The following is a 19,210-nucleotide window of genomic DNA, read 5'->3' on the forward strand; positions in this document are numbered from 1 at the left end:
TCTTCCTTTCTTACAAGTGCATGCTCATAAAAAGATGGCTTACTGAATACTTTGCATTATACCAAAGGATCAAAAAACCATAGACTACAAAAAATGTATAATATAAATAAAATAATTTAAAAAAAAAAAGGCGTGAGATTGCAGTCGTACCACGCACTAACGAACCAAAACAGCAGGCTCGCGATCTCGACTGGTACGGAGCTGCTGCAGTGCTCCCAAGGACTTTTCTTCCCCTTCTCAGTCTGATAATCATTTTTAAGCTTGGAGATTTTTAAAATACGCGTTTCTCATTATTACTTTCTAAGAGAGAAAAATCAAACTAACTTCCAAAGTTTGCAAGATCGGCAAAAGCACTACAGAGAAGGAAACAGCATGAGTGAGAAGCGTGATCAAACACTATCAATTTCCTTATTTTGGCTGGTGACTTACTCAAAATTTGGCCGCTGAGGGTTTGAAGGACTTTTGCTGTTAGCTGGTTGGTTACTGCTATAATCTGTAGAAAAAAATTGCCCGCCTTGTGGCATACTTTGCTGGAATGCTGGTGGTGCCTGATTGAAACTCGTGAAATCATTGTTGTTGCTCCAAGCCTGTTGGCTAGACCCTTCTTGAAACCCTCCCCATACATTTTGGTATTGATTTGCCTGTTGCGGCGGTGGTTGTGGTATCATCCCGCTAGGAGGTCCCATTGCTAGCCCGCTCAATTGCTGCTGGTAGTTTCCAAGGTTGTTAGCATAGCTTGTCGTGGGTTGGGTACTAAGACCACCAGCACTAGCATTTGCTCTTGGACTGTTGTACAACGAGAGAATGGAAGATTTCAGGTTGTTGTGCTTGGAACCCCCATTATCAGCTGACTTAATAGACGCTGTCGACGGTGTATCTGGACGCGATTGTGCTGGCGTCACAGGAGCAGAGGAGGAGTGTCGGATTTCCTCATCTGCCATAGAAAAGAAGTTGGCTCCATGAAGTTGATTGGGAGGTGACGAGGAGTCGGCCACCCGATGAGTTGCAGAGGGTGCTCCTAGAAAAGCGTCGAGATTAGCAAAGTCAGAGCTTGACTTAGGCTTGGGGGCGACAACGGGCTGGACTTGCTGAGAAGGCTGTGCAGTGGCCTGGAGAAACACAGTCCGGCGTGATTAATTCCAAAGGAAATTACCATCTCCAACAACAACAAAACCATCACGTACCGACACAGTTTCAGAGCCATCCCCCAATGTGCTAGGGTCAGGAACAGGACCTTTCATAGCCCATCGCTTATGTTCGTATTTGGCTCGAATCCATCCATCAATGTTGCTTTCTGAAGGCTTTCTATCTTTTAAGTTGGCTTCCCAATAACTGTATTGGATGAAGAATGAGTCCGGTGAAACATCCGCATTCTTCAGCTATTCCTTTACTTACAGAGCAGCTCGTGCGTTACCCCATTTGACCATATTTTCTACCTGGTCTGGTAACCAAGTATCCAAATCCACCGATTTGACTATGATGTCAATGGATGAGTATCAAAGTGGTGTAAGCGCTCCCAAAGCAATTGTCTTCGTACCTTTGCTAATATGGGTTCCCATTGACCGATGAACACCTGAGCATCGTATACAAACGAACACACCGATATTCCAAGATGCCCATCGTGGATCTAAGTAGTAACGGCTGAATGGTTAGTTTTTTCAGGGAGAGGTAAGCAACGAGGGCGACGGTATGAACTGCACCTTTTTTCCTACAGTCTGCACAGTATTTGTTATCAGGCTGCTGTAACAACGACTTTAAAACCTTGGTATTTCGCTCATTGGTGGCCTTGTCTGCCGTACGTAAATGGCGAGTGCTCATCTGTTTGTGATATTTCCAGCCTCAGCGAAAGCGGGATCGAAAGTCCAATTTTGTGTGTGAGAGAGTGTCCCGCTGAGCACGTGTTTCCTAGTGACGTTGCTCCAGCTGGGACTGCTGCTCGAGAGGATGGAAAAGCTGACGCGTCAGAGCACTACTAACTCTATACCTTGGACACTATGGCACCGCAACAAGTCAAACCCGTTGGAGGATTCAGCTTTGAAAATTATACGAGGTGAAACGTCTACCCATAGTTTTGATTTATCTCGATTCCTTCTAAATGGCTGTTATTGCAGAAATGCCGTTTTGGAGACCAAGGGAGCTAAACCACCCAAGGCTACAAGCACAGGCACAACCATTGTTGGAGTCATATACGATGTACGCACTTTTTCTACCCAGCTCTGTCGCTTCATACTCCATATACTAATCTGTTGAACTCAACTATACAGAAAGGTGTCTGTTTAGGCGCTGATACTCGAGCAACTGAAGGTCCAATTGTAGCTGACAAGAATTGTGAAAAGATCCATTACCTCGCCCCAAATCTGTAAGCTCGCTTTCGTCTAATTCCTACATCTTTGGCCATAGCAAAGTGCTCACCGCCCAACTCAATCCTTTTTAGTTACTGTTGTGGTGCTGGTACAGCTGCCGATACTGAATTTACAACCAACTCGATCAGCTCTCAACTCGAACTTCACAGACTCTCTACTGGAAGAAAGACACGAGTAGTTACAGCCATGACCTTGTTGAAACAGATGCTTTTCCGGTAAGCATGTCTACTCATTTAATACACGCTTTATTTTCTTGTTATTGATTCGGCTCCATACCATAGGTACCAGGGACACATCGGAGCAGCTCTCGTTTTGGGTGGATACGACATTAACGGACCTCAACTTTACACTATATATCCTCACGGTAGCACTGATAAGTTACCATATGTTACTATGGGCTCTGGCTCATTGGCAGCTATGAGTGTATTTGAAAGCAAATGGAGACCTAACCTCACGGTAAGCTGATTACGTATTCATGCAGAATCATATCACCTCTAGGCGAAGTCACTAATGTCATTTTTTTTTTTTTAGCGGGAGGAAGCAATTGCTATTGTGAGCGAAGCAATTGAGGCTGGTATTTTCAACGATTTGGGCTCAGGTTCCAATGTCGACGTCTGTGTCATTGAGGAGAACAGCACCGATTATCTCAGAAACCATGTCAGACCAAATGAACGTGGAATCAAGGAACAGAGCTACAGATATCCAAGAGGCACAACGGGTGAGTTCATTGATCTGCAATACTGTAGTACTATAATGAATCAGCACTAACATATCTTATCCGGGTTTAGCAATCTTGAAGGAATCCATAAGAAATTTTGTGGACGTTGTAGAAGGAGATGCGATGGACATGTCTTGAATAAACCAGTTGTGTTATTAAACCGTAATAAGGTCCGACATGTATAACGGGTTTTATCAAATAAATGAAGTGAAATATGGCAGTCTATACAGGTGGGGCACAATATCTAAATTACATCGTCTTTGTTGCCATCGTTTTCTTTGGCACTTTCCAGCTTTTGCCAAAAGCTCTCTTCGACGTCGGCAAGGGTATCCTTTGGGAAGGTTTGAATGCAAAGGTCATTGAAAATTTGATTGTTGTCGAATTCATTGGGAAATGGTGTACAGGCAACCACTTTGACCGCAGGTATCAAGTACGGGCAATCACGTTTTAATTCCCTGTCTAATAACCTATGATTTTTTTCCATGGTGAGTGATTTCATTGGTTCAAGCAACAACAATGAACGATATACCCACCCTTCCGTGTAATTTTCAAACCGGTTGCCAACCACAACAACATTATAGAGCCGGTCTGCGCTCCAGTTCGCTTCCAATGCATTACTATATAAGCTCTTTCCACAGTGCGGCATGTAAAATAATGTCGGCTTTTCCACTGTCCGTCGACAGTACTAAAAACAATCGTTAGCTTGCTGGTTTCATAATTGCAAACAGGTTACGATCAGGTTCAGGCACATACCTCATTGTCTTTTATAACTTCCATATTGTAATGGTCACATACTTTGATATCTAATTCAGTGAAAATGGGATCATAGATGTACAAGGCCCCAGGCAACTGAAATTTTGATAGATCGATATGTGCGTTAGACTTGTCACGTTTACACGAACTTAAAGGCTGGCTACCACATACCTTTAATAAATCTCGCATCAACAACGCCAGAACAAATTGATACTGTGCACTCTTGGATTCTTGGATTGATCCAACGCCGTAACAAATTATATCGTGCGGTGATTCTGCTACGACTTTATCTTGCAACATCACTACCAAGGTATTAGCAAAGTTCACCAAAAAAAAATTTGTATCTCTTCCACTACTTACCGAGTAAATCAGTGTAAAAAGAGCTATCCAAAAGCGCTTCTCTATTTGGAAAGAGAAGTATGAGTGTCATGTCCCTCGAAGTGAGCAATGGCAAGAACAACCAGTCACAGCACACTCACCTTCGGCGATCGAGCACATTAACGACATCCTGAACAGTCCATTCGGAAATGTCCTTTACAACGTTCCTCTTTCTATTGGCGTTCTTTTTGTTCTTTTTGCTTCGGACGGTTTGGTATTTGAATTCCATTCCGAATAGCAGAAGAAGTCCGGTTGGAAGGGACAATTTTTTTGAGAAAGAAAACCGCTGTCCCTGAAAGGCTGAGTTTCAATTTCACGTGACATTAACGGATGGTGGAAGTTCCAACTTTCAGGCGTCGTCACTAAGGGTCAGTCCAACTTGGATTGCTTTCAGTATTTGACGCAGCAACAAGGAAACCAGCTTACCCTTCCGTCTCAACGCCTTGAACTTTAGGATCTGAACAAACATCACCAAATTCCTAATAACTGTTGCTCGGTGCGATCAATCGAAATCCCATTATGCCAGTCACTTCGCGACAGCAAGCTAAACGAGCCGTAGACGAACACGACAAATCGCCTATTGGTTTAGAGGTCGCGAGTCGGAAGAACGGTTACTCAGCCGCTTCAGACCTAGTGTGGGAAGACGTACCTGACGGCGATCTGCACAAGTGCTTGCATCAAATTACCGCCATTGTGTTATCGTAAGTGGATTTGATGGCCGTAATGGGTATGTAGTGGATAGAATGTCCAGTCTCTGACATGTTAGATCGCGCATAGGTTGGATCGCAAAAATATTTTAAGTCAAGCGCAGTCTCAGCCCTCAGCTGAAAAATGGGATATTTCCTTGGAGCAAATAGACCAAAAAATTGCTAGCAAAGAATATTCTAACATAGCTGAATACCAGGTGCGTTACTTTTGCTTATTCCCCCTCCTTCAACCCTAGACTGAACCTTTTACTAACGTCATTAATATATTAGACCGATATGGACCAGCTCTTTAAATACGTGTCCCAATCGTTGGATATTAATTCGCAAGGCCAGCTTATGTCTTTGCTTAATGCTGCTCACCAACTTATTCGAATAGAAACAAAGCGGCTAAAAAGGCATCCACCTGAAGACTCACATCAAGAGTCGGGCGCTGTGGATACTGATAATATGGACGGTGATATCACTATGGATGAAGCTCATAACGGTTCCAACGGGGTGCATACTGAAGAAAATGTATCTGACCAGGAAATACGCAAGGCTTTATTTCAAGTCACTGCAGATGGCTATGTCTTTTCTGAAATGTCCAAAAAACCGCACTGGGCTGGAGAGTCTGAAAATAACCCGACGCTTCGTAAGTCAACTAATGACGTTCATTTACTTAGCGTTTGTTATGCCTCCTTACTTAAGATACCTTTCCTTTCTATGCAGCATCAAATTATCAAGAGGTCGTCATTCATCCGGCTCCATATGAGGAGAAGGAGGTCGTGCCGCTTAGCCAGGCTGTCCCAAATCACGTTGAGCAACACCGACGCATAGATCGATATGAACAACGAATGGTGCCAGGTATGTGCTCTCAACATTACAATATCATGTAGGTTGCGGTCAATTTCCATTGACTTTTACCTCTGATTGAAAATAGTGGAAATGCTGGATTATGGCGCCTTTGCTAGCTTTGCCCCCAAGTATGACTCAAATTCTGCCACAATTTCATTCGAAAGTACCTACATGGCCAAGACCTCTAAACAAGCGTTGCGTGAAGATCAAAAACGAAGAGCTCGCGAATTTTATGGAGATTCATCAGTTGATGCAGCATGGTTAAAAGAGCAAGGTTTTGATGTGGATGCGATAATGGAATCTGTCAAAGACGTCGAAGGGCAGAATGAGGAGACGGATGACATGTCCAAAGCGATTGAGCAGAACGCCCATCTACTAAAACGGCTGGCCGAGCTTCAAGATGAAAGATTTGCTCAACAAGGTAAACCTGGAGGCGCCGTTAACAAGGAGGAACTCAAAATAGGTAGGTTTTTCACAATGTTTTGTTTAGATGGTTCAGGATACATACCAATACATAACTACCTTTGCAGCTCATGCTTTGGAACAGCGGCTGCAAGGAGCGATATCACAAGTCACTCCAAAGGACCTTGTAGATGCAAGTGCCATTGAACGTGCTATGCAGAGAATTCCAGTGAAGGATCCAGTGTACCGTGGCACATTACCGCCTACCAAGTTATTCGCTTTCACTACCGATGATCAGAGATCCAACAGTGTATCAGGATTCCCTGGTCAGTCTGGCGCTCACCAGATGAACGTTAACAACCATTTTCGAAATCGCTAAACGACGATAGCAAATCTTTCTTTCCGCTTCCCCTCTTGCTTTCGTGCAATATAGAGCTACATGTACCATCCACACCAGTTTGAACGCTTCTTTTACATATATAATTATTACTTCTTTTTTTTTTTCTTTCTTTCCAGCGAAGAACTTTTTTATAATTGATATGTGACATCTTTGCTCGTGTTCGTCTACGTCTACAAATTTTCTGTTCGCTTTTGTACATGATATCAAGTATTTGTATGGAACTGAGACATCCAATCGAGGGTATGATGAAACCAGAGAGAGAGACAAGAAGATAGTATATCTCTTTTATGAGTCAACTGAAGTTAGGCTACCAAGCTGGCTTGATCATCGCAAGAGTCGTCGCTGGTAGTTGTTTTCAGGTATTAACCCTGTTTCCTTTTTATACTGTCTATAAGCTTCTCTTATATGATCTGGGCGCATGGGTCCTTCCTCGTTCAAGTCTGACATGACTTCGCGTGCTGTGAACGATATACTTTAAGCCCTTTGATTCCCTTCTATTATGTTAACGCCTAAAAGCAATTTCTTGAGCCTTACCTTTTTCTATGATCTCACCAACGAAAACCTTTGCGAAACCAGCAACTGCAAGTGCCATTGTCGGAGAGCACGGCTGATTCAGTACCTGACTGACCAGCTACTCGCATATCGATGTTATTGAGTGTTCTCTTGTTCCATATTAAGATTATTAACAAAGCCTCACCTTTCGAACGTTGTTTTTGTTGAATCCAGATCGACTCCAGGCTTCAAAGCGAGCCATTTGTTCGTCGGAAAAACTTTCCATCAACAACCTTGAAATTGACTATTAGGAAAAGCGAGATACTGTATGTTCACTCGAGACTCAATAAAATACCTCATATCTTGCTTTCGGCGATCCAGTTCGGATTGAATCATCATTCTCATATCGAAATCATCCACCCCGAGGTCTTTGGTTTCTTCTTCACTCTCTTCACCAGCATCTTCTTCAGCCACCTTTTCCTTCTCTTCCTCATTTGGAGGAGCTTGTGAACTGCCTCTTTCGCTGATTGTTTCGTCATTGTCTGCCTCCGAAGGTCCTACTGAGGGATCGCGTGATAACCCACGTACTGGTGGTGTACTTGCATTACGTTTAACAACTCTCTTCCCTGCCGAAGATCCAGCTCTCTTTAAGGACGGTGAAGACGCTTTAGCCTTACTGGATGCTGAAGACGTTGAGGATTTGCGTTTTATTTGCCCTGGTGCTGCTACCGGTGATGTGCTTAGATTCATGGATGTGAGTTAGGCGAAAGGTAATCGAGTGGTGGTTTCGTGACTTCAAAATTTTTCTGCGCTCCAACTGACCAAAAGGAAGAAAATGCGAACGACTGCGCTTTTACTACATATTGAATTGAAACAATAATCATTGAAATATTATTACAGCACTCCCATGGTCATTCGCTCTGTATGGTATGTAATGTGAGTATTTAACGCTTGGATATCGTAATTTTTCGATGAGTTTGCTCTGTATAGCTCCCATTTATTTACCGCATTGACGTTCTTCCCGATTTTATTTTGCGATTGATGCATTATGCTGACTCTTTCTTTAGAAAAAAAAAAATTAAGGCTAGCAAAGCAAGCATGCTATTTAATTGTGATAGTGTTCTAAAAATTGTCATGTAATAAAAAAACTTATGATAAAAGCCTTTTTTCTCACAATTTTAATGAGTTCATTTACAAAATTCATTTGATATGATTACAAGCATTAGGACAAAGTGCTTTTACTTTGACACCACTTCACATAATCAAGAGATGATTTAAAAATAATAAAACGCGTCCATGCACAAAACGAAAGCTACATAACTGTAGTCAACCAAAGTATGAACAGATCACAGAAGTAAGTCAGAGAATAATAATAATTAAGATTATTTAATAAGTGGGATATACCACAGGTAAATCAAGTGTTGGAAAAACGGCAATTTTCTAGCGGATTGGCTTTCGAAGCAAAATTCAGCTGTAAAGCGTTCCGGTATAAAGAAAAATGCAATGGCAAAGAGTGCCAAGTAACCTGCGACAAAGTATGAAGGCCCAGATTCACACCACAATGAGCAAAGAGGCTAAGTGAAGACAAGCATTTGGCGCTTCTTAGTGGTCACAGCATTATTTCTGGCTTGAGGTTCCATTCAAAGTGTCCGGAAACTGTCGAAGCAGTGCATTTCAATTCGACTTTTGTTAGGTCATTGTTATTTCTCACTTTCCGATGTCTTACTATCTTTTATTAGAGCTATAAGCATTGGAATTAGAGTTGGTTCTGATTGATACGAGGTTACAACCTTGCATCCGTGATAAGCCCTCGACTCATTTCACAAGCAAGATGGACATGCGGATTACGTATCATGTTCTAACTCTCATAGCCATGTCATATAAATAAGCTCTGAGCTCCAAAAAATATATTACTTGGAAGGATTTTATAGGAATTTCATTGATCGGATGTCTATATATCTGAGTCGCGTTCGGTAAAGAAATTTTAAGAATAGGACTACACCCGTATATGCAGTCTAAACATGCCAGACATGATGTTGAACCCCACCTATGCGACCAAGCTAACCATCCGAGTGCTAGCTGACTAAATGTGCAAAAATGTATTCGGCATTAAATGATCGAAACCCGTAGCACAAATCACACCAGGTTCAAGGTAGAGAAGGATATAGTCAGAGAGGTTGCGCTTAAAGTACCTATTGGTACGACCGAGGTGGGGCACATGCATTTAGCCATGAAACAACCGGCGTCGAAATTGGCAAACCAAGTACTGTAGCGTCTGACACTCAAATTTAAAGTAGCCATAAGAGCTAGAATGTTTCTGCAAATTCATCGTTCTATGAGCCAGTTACCTTAAGAATAAACTCGAGGAATTACGAAAAAGAAACTGTCAAGTTTCCTCAAGATTAAAGAGACCACTAGATAGAGAACGAAGAACAGCAACAAAGAAGTCTAGTTGTATTCAATAGCAAGCTAAATATCGTAAAACATATTATTGAAGCATGAGAGAGGAGATTCCCAAGTTTAACGTATCTGACCGCTTACAAAGGTTTTAATGACCCAAGATATTTAAAAAAATATTACGAACTATGATGGCTGTATCTTATCTCATGTCCCTTCTGAGTTATATCCACTCTAATGAATATTGTGATACAAGGTGACTCACTCAATTGAGGGAGTCATGGTGATCAATGCTCTATTGGAGCTCTTCTAAACTATAAATAAGACTAAATTTAATTTGTATATAAAGCTTCAAGTTTTTATTTGTTACCTTTTATGCTTGTTATACTACATCATGGATATTTGGCATTCATATCAACGTAAAAAAGCTGATTACTTATAAAATTTGAAATATATTATAAGTATTTTCAAAATCCCCAACCGAAGCGGGTTTAGCTCAGTTGGGAGAGCGTCAGACTGAAGATCTGAAGGTCATGTGTTCAATCCACATAACCCGCATTTTTGCCTACTGCTAGTTAATTTTTACCCTTATAATTTTGCTATATTTTATGCCATAAAACTAACTAGTTTTGTGAATTTGAATTATATCAAAGTTATTCACCTTCTTGAGGTCAGACTTATATTTTATTTTGACCTTTGGGTGGATGACACGAAGAATACCTACACTTCTGAATTGGCGAAATCGCCCTAAGTACCGGAGCTTCAATTGCGCGCTTGACTGCTTACGTTTCCTGGTCAAGTTGACGTGCAACCTTCTTCTCGCTCACAATGTCAAACACAGGGAACCAGTACAAGTTGGAATGCTCTTTGCATGGGCACGAGTCGGATGTATGTACTTTTTAGCCGTGCGCACTTGCTTTGTTCTCTTTTCACTGACCCCCACCTTCAGGTCCGAGCTGTCCTTCCTTTGAGCAATGACGTGGTTATTTCGGCGGCAAGAGACAAGACCGTCCGTTCATGGAATCGTAACAAACCCAATGACTTTCAAGAGGACAGGCTGTATTCAGGCCATACCAACTATGTCAACGCATTAGCTTACTTACCGCCAAATGAAGATCATCCTAATGGTAAATATCAGAACGACCGGGTCAAAAGACTTGGGTATTGTGTGAGTCCGCTAATACGTGTTCGACCTTCCGTAGGTCTCATTGTTTCCTCTGGAGCTGGAAAAGTCATCCATGTTCACGATGTTGATCGTCCCGACGAGCCTGTTTACACTTTGATCGGACATGAAAAGACCGTCTGTAGCTTAGCAGTAACATCTTCAGGAGACATAATATCAGGATCTTGGGATCAGTAAGTTCAATTGATGCCATCGTATGCAGCATTGGACGACTTACTAAATCTAAGACAAAATAAGCACGGCTATTGTTTGGAAGAACTTTCAGCAAGCATATGTACTTCGAGGTCACGAAGAAGCAGTTTGGTCCGTTCTACCCGTAAAGGAAGATGTCATCCTGACAGGTACTATACAGAAAAACATATAATGGGAAAGGACATTATTCTAACGTGATGAATCCAATAGCTTCTGCAGACAAAACCATCAAGTTGTGGACCAATGGCAAAGAAAGCCGAACATTCACTGGTCACACTGGCGTTGTCAGAGACCTTGCTTTGCTTCCAGGACAGGGTTTCGTTTCTTGCTCGGCTGATTGGTAAGCATACACATTCACAAGGTGTGAGAGGGGTAAAATGCATCACTAATAACATGGATATAGTACAATAAGAGTATGGTCCTTTTCCGGACAAACTTTACTGGAGCTAGTCGGCCATACAAATTTTGTGTATTCTGTAGCAGTTTTATCTACTTTAGAGATCATCTCCAGTGGTGAAGATGGCACTATACGATTGTGGAGAGGTAGGTCGAATGCGAGGAGTGAAAAACTTTACCTTATCGTGCGAAATGGCTCACATTATTTTAGATGGTGAATGTGTTCAAACTATCCAGCAACCATGTTTATCCGTATGGTGTATCAATGCCCTACCAAACGATGATATAGTGGTCGGAAGTAGTGATGGCGTTGTGCGACTTTTTACAAAAACAACCGATCGTTGCGCGGACCAAGAGACACTCAAAGTACGTTGTGGTGGATACTTTAGATATGATAGGAACGATTGAATGCTAACCATCCAATTGGTTTCATGCACATAGCAATTTGACGATTTGGTAGCCAGCCATGCAATTCCATCGTATGTATACAATTTTCATTCATATGCATTGCTATCCATCCTATCGTATACAAGCTAAGATATCTGTGTGTAGTGGTCAAATTGGTGACATCAAGAAGGATGACCTTCCAGGAGAGGAAGCTTTACAGGTACCAGGGAAAAAGGAAGGCCAGGTCATCATGATTCGCAACGGTAATATTGTAGAGGCACACCAGTGGAGTACAGCTGCATATGAGTGGCAAAAGGTCGGAGAAGTTGTAGACGCAGTAGGCTCCGACAAAAAGCAAACATACAAAGGCAAAGAATATGATTACGTTTTCGACATCGATATCAGTGGAGATGACCAACCGGGCAGTATGCTAAAGCTTCCATACAATGTTACGGGTATACTATGTGCTTTACTGTAGGTACGAAACGAAGCAACGTCTAACATCACAACTTTTGTAGATAATCCATACGATACTGCACAAAAATTCATTTGGGAACATGAGCTCTCACAGGGGTTCTTGGACCAAATCGCAAACTTTATCATTCAGAATGCGAAAGGCGTTGAACTTGGTATGAATAATACTGAATATGTCGACCCTTATACTGGTGCATCCCGATACACCCCTGGTAATCGAGCTGCTAGCACATCTACATCATATTCTGATCCATTCACAGGTATACTTCATCTTTTCTTTGGTGCGACAAGCGCTCATATGACTAACATACTCCGTAACAGGCGCATCTGCTTACAACTCAACGCCTACCCCAAAGCCAGTTGCAGCCAAAATTCTTCCACAGGTAAGGAGACAACTGAGATAAATAAGGATCATTACCGTGAAAGAATTACCTTGTCTAATAATTTAATATCAAGCGCTCACCGCTGCTGTTTAAACAAGCAAGTCTCGCTGCTCTCCGTCAAAAGCTTATTACCACGAATGGTCAGTTAGATCCCGAAACTGCTCTTTCACCGGAGCAGTTCGAACATGTCTTAAGTGGCGTGCAGTTTCTGCAAAATCCCACCGCTAGTGCTAATGGACAGGAACAACGAAGTGCAATCGAAGCCATAGCCAAGATGGTCACTACGTGGCCCGTCGATCTTAGATTCCCCGGACTGGACCTTCTTAGATTATATGCACTATATCAACCTGCATTAATCATTGCCTGTCTCGCTGACTCTGACTTGGAGGCGTTCTTTAGAGTTTGGGCTAATTTGAATGACCTGAGCACGGTAACTGCACCCGTCAACAAAACATTGGAAACCAACTATATGCTAGCCGTGCGAACCTATGTCAACCTCTTCGGTAGTGACGCTGGATTGGAGTACATCAAAAGTCACCAGCTAAGCATATATAGCCTACTATTGGCTGATGGAGCATGGCAATCGTTCAAGACAAAGAACTTCCGTTTGGCAATTGCAACCCTATTTCTAAAGTAAGTTGTTTAAACAAATGCGGCCATGAATGAAGCTGAAGTTGAAACTGACCGCATACTACGTCAGTTTCTCCGTATTAGCCACTACTTCCAGCCTTGAGGAAGAAGGTGAACTGCTGTTGGTGCAAAACCTTATCGAGTACCTCAAGAGTGAGGCTGACGAACAAAACGTCTACCGTGCAGTTGTGGCCATAGGAACATTGGTAAGACAGAGGTTTTTTGAAATGGGGGTGTGAAACGTTCCTTGATTGGAAAAAGTCCTAATGTCCCTTCGTAGGTGACCCAGTCATCCACTTCCCGGGAAGCAGCTGTTGCGTTTGATGCCCGAGTAGTGCTGCAGGCTGTCGGCCACCAGCAAAAGGGTCAACAGATTAGCCAAGCACTAGGTAAGTCTTATATACATAAACGATACAAATTCTATTAATGGGAGGAATAGAATGGACGCTAATGACCTTCTGTAGGCGAACTGGACGTCCTTTTCCGGAAAATGTCCCTTCAAAAGCAATAGTTCGGGTAATACAGAACCGTAAATCCCCGCATTCGGGGCATTCTCCAAATAAATATCCCGTGCTGGAAAAAGCGGACCTGAACAATGGCATAGTCGGAGTGCATTCTAAAACCCATAAAAACTGAGTCTTGTGTTAGTGTCTTGCAATTTGCTCTTTCTGGAATTTACAAACAACCATGACTGACAAAGTTAATGTATTGATGATTGGAACCGGTGAATACACCACCGGTTATGTGAACGGAGGATCGTCTACTTCCGACAAGAAGGTGGGAGTGGTTGCACTTACCATGTTTGACCTTCGACGCCTTGGTAAAGTTGGAGAAATATCCATGGTTGGCACAAATGGATCAAAGCTACCTGCTATCCGCGAGCATTTAAACAAGAATATTGGCCAAGTCTACAATATGGACACGAGCTTGACGACATATCCTGGTGATAATGTCACAGATAGGGAATCCTGTAAGTTGCGAGCGAGTTTCTCCAATGTTGACCACAAAAGTGTTCTATATGCTGACGTGGAAGGTTGATGGCTATAGATAAGGGGGCTATTGACGCTTTGAAAGCTGGAGATGCCATTACCATTTTCACACCGGATCCAACTCATTATCCTATTGCTCTGTATGCTATACAGCGTGGTATCCACGTTCTCTTGACCAAGCCTGCTGTTAAGCTTCTTCACGAGCATCAAAACCTGATCAACGAGGCAAAGAAGAACAATGTCTTTGTTATGATTGAGCATCACAAGCGATTCGACCCAGCTTACGCAGATGCTAAGGGAAAAGCCGCTGGACTCGGACCTTTCAACTACTTCTACAGCTACATGAGTCAGCCAAAATTCCAACTAGAAACATTCAGAGCTTGGATTGAAACCAAGGAATCTGATATCAGGTAAAGTGGTTTTATGATGGGCATGATGTACAAATAGGGCTATGGGCTAACGATTGAATGTTCCTAGTTATTACCTCAACTCACATCACATTGATCTTCATTGTTGGATGGTGGGAGATCGAGGAGTACCTTACAAGGTTACAGCTTCAGCAGCCTCAGGTGTTGCTACTTCAGAGCCCTTCAACATGGTGGAAGGAACAGAAGATACCATCACTTTGCTGGTCAATTGGCGCTCTACAGACGAAAAGGCACCCACAGAAGGAACCGCTGTATATACCTCATCCTGGACCGCCCCCGCTAAATCAGAGGTGCACTCTCAGCAATATTTCCATTATCTTGGTTCCAAGGGAGAAGTCAGAGTTGATCAAGCCCATAGAGGATACTCATATACCACTGATAGCACTGGCTTTGCTAATGTCAATCCATTCTACATGAAGTACACTCCCAGTGAAGAAGGCTTTTTTGATGGTCAGCGTGGATATGGATACGTGTCATTGGAGAAATTTATTGATAATTGCCAGAAGATCAATGCAAAGACCGTCACTGTTGAAGACTTGGATAAGCGCGGTTTACCCACCATCAAAAACACCGAGTTGGTTACCGCTATTCTTGAAGCTGGTCGCCGTAGTTTGGATGAAAAACGATCTATTGAACTCAAGAAGGATAGCAACGGTGAATGGGTTCTTGTGTAAATACACTGTTTTATACTGTTTGAAAAAATAAAAATGAAAAAAAATATCCATTAAGAAGCCCCTTGCATCAAAAAGGCGCGGTTTAAATCACATGTTTTAAAAAAGTGAGATTACGGTGAAGTCATTTTGTCGTTCGTTATCCTGGTTGTTGCGCCATGCTTAGACTGTTGAGCCGAGATTCTCGGTCGGGTTTGGCCCACCGTCAACCGTTTAGACGTCCTACAACTAGTAATGCATATACCTCGCCAACCCGAAGATCCTTTACTCGCTCAACTATTCGGAGAACGGAGCAAGAAACCGCTGCGAAGGAGACGGAGTCCATGGTGAGCAGTTTATGATGTCATGTAGGTAGTGGCCATGTCATAGAAATCTCTAATAATGGTTTACAATGGAAGTCTATTGGAGGACCTATACATGAGCAAGAGTAAGTGACTTTTACTCCTGATATTGTAACGAAACAAATACTTAAACATGTTTTCAACAGAGCATTGATGTATCTGGATAACACGTTTCCACTGCGTGTTGGATTTTGGGACGTGCGTCAATACTTGTTTCGCAATACTGAGAATTCGATCAAGTCAAAGATTGACACATTGGTGCCTAAGGACAAGATCCCTTGTAATTTCGAGGTCGAACATGCTATCCCACGGTAGGTGAAAAGCCATGTTGTTTATGTCGCGACGTCCTGAGGAAACATCATTTAAATTGTGATACCACAGAACAAAGGACGGTGGTGCTTTTGTGCAATTCAAGTACAAGTCTGACACACAAAGTGCTTTGTCGGCTCCAAAAGTCATTATGAAGCATGTTACGGAACATCTGAAAGAACACAATACCATCACTTACTTCAACTTTCAACCTGTACGAGCGTTTCTTGTCAAAGGAGAGCCTTTTATGGAGGACATTGTATCTCGGTACCCTTCATTGAAGCTGAAAGTTGAATTTCAAGGTCCTGACTTGACCATCGAGCAATTGTACAATAACTTTCGTCCGTACGGAAGAATCTTCGATATCTCTATCTTGAGTCCAGCCTCTAAAGAACTTCCACGATATGCTATGATTCAATTCACACGCATGCGTTCAGCAACAAGTGCCAGAAACTGCTTACATGGTTTGAAATTGGAAGGCACTCGACTTAATATTGGATATGAAAGTCAAATGGTAAAAATGACTTTGAATATGGAAAAGGGTGGTGTGACAATGGGGCTGACATGATATTGATTACAGCGCACCAACATCTTCAAACAATGGGTCGTGGATCATCCTCGTATCACCATCCCAGTCGCTGCTGCATCCTTGGCTGGTGTTACTTATGTTATCTTCGACCCCGTTCGAGTGTTCTTTATTCACGCAAAGGTTACCCAACGATTTAATCCTGATGAATATGCATTGTACCGATGGCTGCGTAGAGAAACCTGGGCCAGGTTGATGAGTCATGGTGGAGATGATGGTACTACCGATGCTGGAGCATGGGCTGACAGAGAAGAAGATGGTCAAAAGATTAAGGAATGGCTCAACGAAAGCCCTGGTAAGTTTCATCATGGAGACAGATCGATCGTGTACCTCGTTTTGGCGAATATTGACATGGTAAATCTGGGTTTCAGAAACATTCATTGTGATAAGCGGACCAAAGGGAAGTGGAAAGTCTGCCTTGATTAAGGGAGCGACGGACAAGAAGAGGTATGTAACCGGAAGCAGGTACCGCCAATGTTGATGACTCTATGCTTATGATTCCCAATAGAAATATCATTCGCATTCAAGGAGAAGAATTGGCCAACGCCCGAAACAAGAACGAGATCACCACTATCCTGGCCAAACAGCTGGGTTACTATCCAGTTTTCACATGGATTTCATCATTCAATCAACTTATCGATACCCTTGTAACCGCAACGACTGGACAGAAGGCAGGGTTATCGACCACGCCCGATAATCAAATCAAGCAAATCCTCGAAATTGCAGCAATCGCATTGCGCAAGGTGTCTGCTGACATTGACGCTCAGCGTCAAGAAAACTCTATTGATGCCAAGAAACCTTGGTGGAAGACCCTCTTCTCCAAAGTAGAGGAGAAGGACGAGAAGGATCACAAAGACGATGGAGGTGAAGACAACAGCGATTTACCTATAGTCATTATTGATAACTACTTGTTCAGAGAGACAAGTGTTAGTTCAACACTGTGGGATGAGCTAGCTGAGTGGTCTGCAGTTTTGGTGGAAAATGGCATTGCACATGTCATCTTCGTAAGTGCCAATGTCGGTATCACAAAGAGCTTAGGCAAAGGTAAGTTCAGTAGCAATGCTTAGTGCTTTGTAAATCGCACAATTTTCTAACATCGTCCGAAATCTAGTTATGCCAAACAAGACATTTGAGAGTATTCTCTTGTCAGATGCTCCCTTGGAAGCTTCCATTAACTATGTCAGCAAGCACCTGGGTTTGTAGACATTTCATGACACAAAAGTTCTCATAAGCTGGAAAATATGCACATAATTAATTCCTATTTTTTTTTTTCACGATAGACGACTACGAGGGTGATGAATCATTGCAGCAAGTTGTGTCTGTTCTAGGTGGAAGATTAACGGATCTTGAACTGTTGGTGCAGAAGATGCGTGCTCATCTCACTCCAGAAGGTATGAAGTAATTTTGATCTAAATTGTTGGCTGAAAATCCCACTGAATGAGAATATATGGTGTTATACAGAGGCGCTCAATGATATTGTTCAGCGCAACATGATCGAAATTCGAAAGTACGGTTTCGGAGAGGACCTCAGTGATACCGAAGATTTGTCCTGGACTGGCATTCAGTTCTGGCAAGTCGTTAAACTACTGGCAACCACCAACACTGTAAGTACTCTGGTAGCTTTGGCGCATACATTCTTCCTTATACACAGTACTTATTCCATCTTGGTGCTCAGATAAACTATGAAGAGTTGAAATGGGGTCCCTTCTTCAAAGGTGCGGACAAGCCATTCCAAGGAATGGAGCACTCTGAACTTATCACCATTGTTCACAAAGATGGTGAGAGCTTAATCATTTTCATTTGTTTGCTCACATTAGCAGTATACTCAAAATGTCTATTTTCACGCTCTAGGTTGGCCACATTCAATTCGACCTGGTAAACCAGTTTACCAAGCAGCATTTGACCGTCTCAAGAACGAGCCAGTCTTCGCTGCAACAATGGATTTGCAATCTTACAACTTCTTAATAACAGCGACAAAGGAAGACATCAAATCTTATGAAGAGGAAATCAACAAGCTATCCGCACCATTTTCTGGAAGACCTCCCAGAGAGGTGGAAAGCAGAATCCGCTATCTTCTTCAAAAGTTGGCAGATGGCCAGAAAGCTATCGAGGGATATGAAAGCCAAGTTAAAATTGCCAAAGATACCATATCCAAGCGATGGTCAGATGTGTAGAGGGCGGAGATGTATGAAAGTATTAGCACTAAGGAATAATAAATGTCAAATTTCCTAACGGTATAGTCAATCCCACATCAAGAATTACAATATAGTCAAGCTAATAAGCGACCACTAGCAGAGTGTAATTGCAGGAGAGGAGAGAACGGGGGTTATGGAGAAACAGCAATTTTGTACTGTGAAATTGGGCGGCGCTGGTCAATTTCGAGATGGACCGATTCAGGGTTATTGAATTACGACAGTTCTCGGAAGAATAATAATCATTGTATTCGCAATAGGAATGTAAGACCCTCTTTGTTCATTGTTTCGTTTCGTATCTTGATTTTCTTGGTTGGTAGAACTTCCAGCCTAGCCAGCATTCTGGCCAAATAATCACAATAAAGATGACAGCTTCGACACTCCCGGCAAACCAGCCTTGCTATCCACCGTCTAGAAAAAAGCAATCGTATGAAGATTTGATGAAATCGCCTGCAGACTCTATAGATGTGCCAAACGAAATATTGCTTGCCCGGTCGCCAACAAAAGGAAAATCCCCAGCTCGTTCTGAGCCTATGTTCGTTGTGGATTTTGACAAGCCATTAAATGACTCTCCCGGCGGTACATACATATACAAAGAGATTTTA

At 42.5% G+C, this 19,210-nt stretch overlaps 8 protein-coding genes and 1 non-coding gene across 9 annotated transcripts; 6 read left to right on the forward strand and 3 right to left on the reverse strand.

The window, feature by feature from the left end:
- Nucleotide 1: 1 nt before the first annotated feature.
- K450DRAFT_233679 (uncharacterized protein) lies at nt 2-2,169 on the reverse strand. The gene is made up of 7 exons (XM_051587795.1): nt 1,701-2,169; nt 1,538-1,627; nt 1,396-1,474; nt 1,185-1,332; nt 527-1,109; nt 430-459; nt 2-353 (listed from the first exon to the last, which is right to left on the reverse strand). The coding sequence occupies exons 1-7, from the start codon at nt 1,816-1,818 to the stop codon at nt 301-303; spliced, it is 1,101 nt and encodes a 366-aa protein (XP_051446222.1). The 5' UTR covers nt 1,819-2,169; the 3' UTR covers nt 2-300.
- Nucleotides 1,783-3,272, forward strand: K450DRAFT_233685 (uncharacterized protein). Its single transcript, XM_051587796.1, has 7 exons — nt 1,783-2,050; nt 2,112-2,193; nt 2,265-2,359; nt 2,435-2,578; nt 2,645-2,819; nt 2,895-3,081; nt 3,152-3,272. Exons 1-7 carry the CDS (start codon nt 1,995-1,997, stop codon nt 3,217-3,219), a joined length of 807 nt encoding a protein of 268 aa, XP_051446223.1. The 5' UTR covers nt 1,783-1,994; the 3' UTR covers nt 3,220-3,272.
- Nucleotides 3,273-3,295: 23 nt separating this feature from the next.
- K450DRAFT_233689 (uncharacterized protein) lies at nt 3,296-4,452 on the reverse strand. Its single transcript, XM_051587797.1, has 6 exons — nt 4,314-4,452; nt 4,195-4,235; nt 4,006-4,136; nt 3,835-3,930; nt 3,615-3,766; nt 3,296-3,548 (listed from the first exon to the last, which is right to left on the reverse strand). Exons 1-6 carry the CDS (start codon nt 4,439-4,441, stop codon nt 3,326-3,328), a joined length of 771 nt encoding a protein of 256 aa, XP_051446224.1. The 5' UTR covers nt 4,442-4,452; the 3' UTR covers nt 3,296-3,325.
- A 124-nt stretch (nt 4,453-4,576) lies between these two features.
- K450DRAFT_233693 (uncharacterized protein) lies at nt 4,577-6,688 on the forward strand. Its single transcript, XM_051587798.1, has 6 exons — nt 4,577-4,913; nt 4,990-5,116; nt 5,190-5,550; nt 5,628-5,762; nt 5,839-6,216; nt 6,284-6,688. Exons 1-6 carry the CDS (start codon nt 4,732-4,734, stop codon nt 6,532-6,534), a joined length of 1,434 nt encoding a protein of 477 aa, XP_051446225.1. The 5' UTR covers nt 4,577-4,731; the 3' UTR covers nt 6,535-6,688.
- K450DRAFT_233697 (uncharacterized protein) lies at nt 6,621-7,950 on the reverse strand. The gene is made up of 4 exons (XM_051587799.1): nt 7,403-7,950; nt 7,253-7,340; nt 7,090-7,186; nt 6,621-7,013 (listed from the first exon to the last, which is right to left on the reverse strand). Exons 1-4 carry the CDS (start codon nt 7,795-7,797, stop codon nt 6,880-6,882), a joined length of 714 nt encoding a protein of 237 aa, XP_051446226.1. The 5' UTR covers nt 7,798-7,950; the 3' UTR covers nt 6,621-6,879.
- Nucleotides 7,951-9,929: 1,979 nt separating this feature from the next.
- K450DRAFT_t38 lies at nt 9,930-10,002 on the forward strand. The gene has a single exon. It is a non-coding gene; the product is annotated as a tRNA-Phe (tRNA).
- Nucleotides 10,003-10,153: 151 nt separating this feature from the next.
- K450DRAFT_233707 (uncharacterized protein) lies at nt 10,154-13,688 on the forward strand. Its single transcript, XM_051587800.1, has 15 exons — nt 10,154-10,332; nt 10,394-10,571; nt 10,647-10,800; nt 10,865-10,968; nt 11,030-11,159; nt 11,223-11,362; nt 11,427-11,581; nt 11,657-11,694; nt 11,768-12,057; nt 12,121-12,336; nt 12,398-12,459; nt 12,533-13,072; nt 13,263-13,295; nt 13,370-13,478; nt 13,554-13,688. The coding sequence occupies exons 1-15, from the start codon at nt 10,273-10,275 to the stop codon at nt 13,598-13,600; spliced, it is 2,256 nt and encodes a 751-aa protein (XP_051446227.1). The 5' UTR covers nt 10,154-10,272; the 3' UTR covers nt 13,601-13,688.
- Nucleotides 13,689-15,239, forward strand: K450DRAFT_233712 (uncharacterized protein). Its single transcript, XM_051587801.1, has 3 exons — nt 13,689-14,059; nt 14,137-14,488; nt 14,556-15,239. Exons 1-3 carry the CDS (start codon nt 13,777-13,779, stop codon nt 15,178-15,180), a joined length of 1,260 nt encoding a protein of 419 aa, XP_051446228.1. The 5' UTR covers nt 13,689-13,776; the 3' UTR covers nt 15,181-15,239.
- A 52-nt stretch (nt 15,240-15,291) lies between these two features.
- K450DRAFT_233716 (uncharacterized protein) lies at nt 15,292-18,779 on the forward strand. The gene is made up of 11 exons (XM_051587802.1): nt 15,292-15,604; nt 15,665-15,829; nt 15,900-16,341; nt 16,408-16,708; nt 16,785-16,860; nt 16,922-17,457; nt 17,525-17,608; nt 17,694-17,804; nt 17,875-18,017; nt 18,089-18,191; nt 18,265-18,779. The coding sequence occupies exons 2-11, from the start codon at nt 15,672-15,674 to the stop codon at nt 18,585-18,587; spliced, it is 2,277 nt and encodes a 758-aa protein (XP_051446229.1). The 5' UTR covers nt 15,292-15,604; nt 15,665-15,671; the 3' UTR covers nt 18,588-18,779.
- The last annotated feature ends 431 nt before the right edge of the window (nt 18,780-19,210 follow it).

The sequence above is a fragment of the Umbelopsis ramanniana genome (assembly GCF_025399195.1).
Source record: "Umbelopsis ramanniana AG unplaced genomic scaffold K450scaffold_16, whole genome shotgun sequence".
In the NCBI taxonomy this organism is placed as follows: domain Eukaryota; kingdom Fungi; phylum Mucoromycota; class Umbelopsidomycetes; order Umbelopsidales; family Umbelopsidaceae; genus Umbelopsis; species Umbelopsis ramanniana.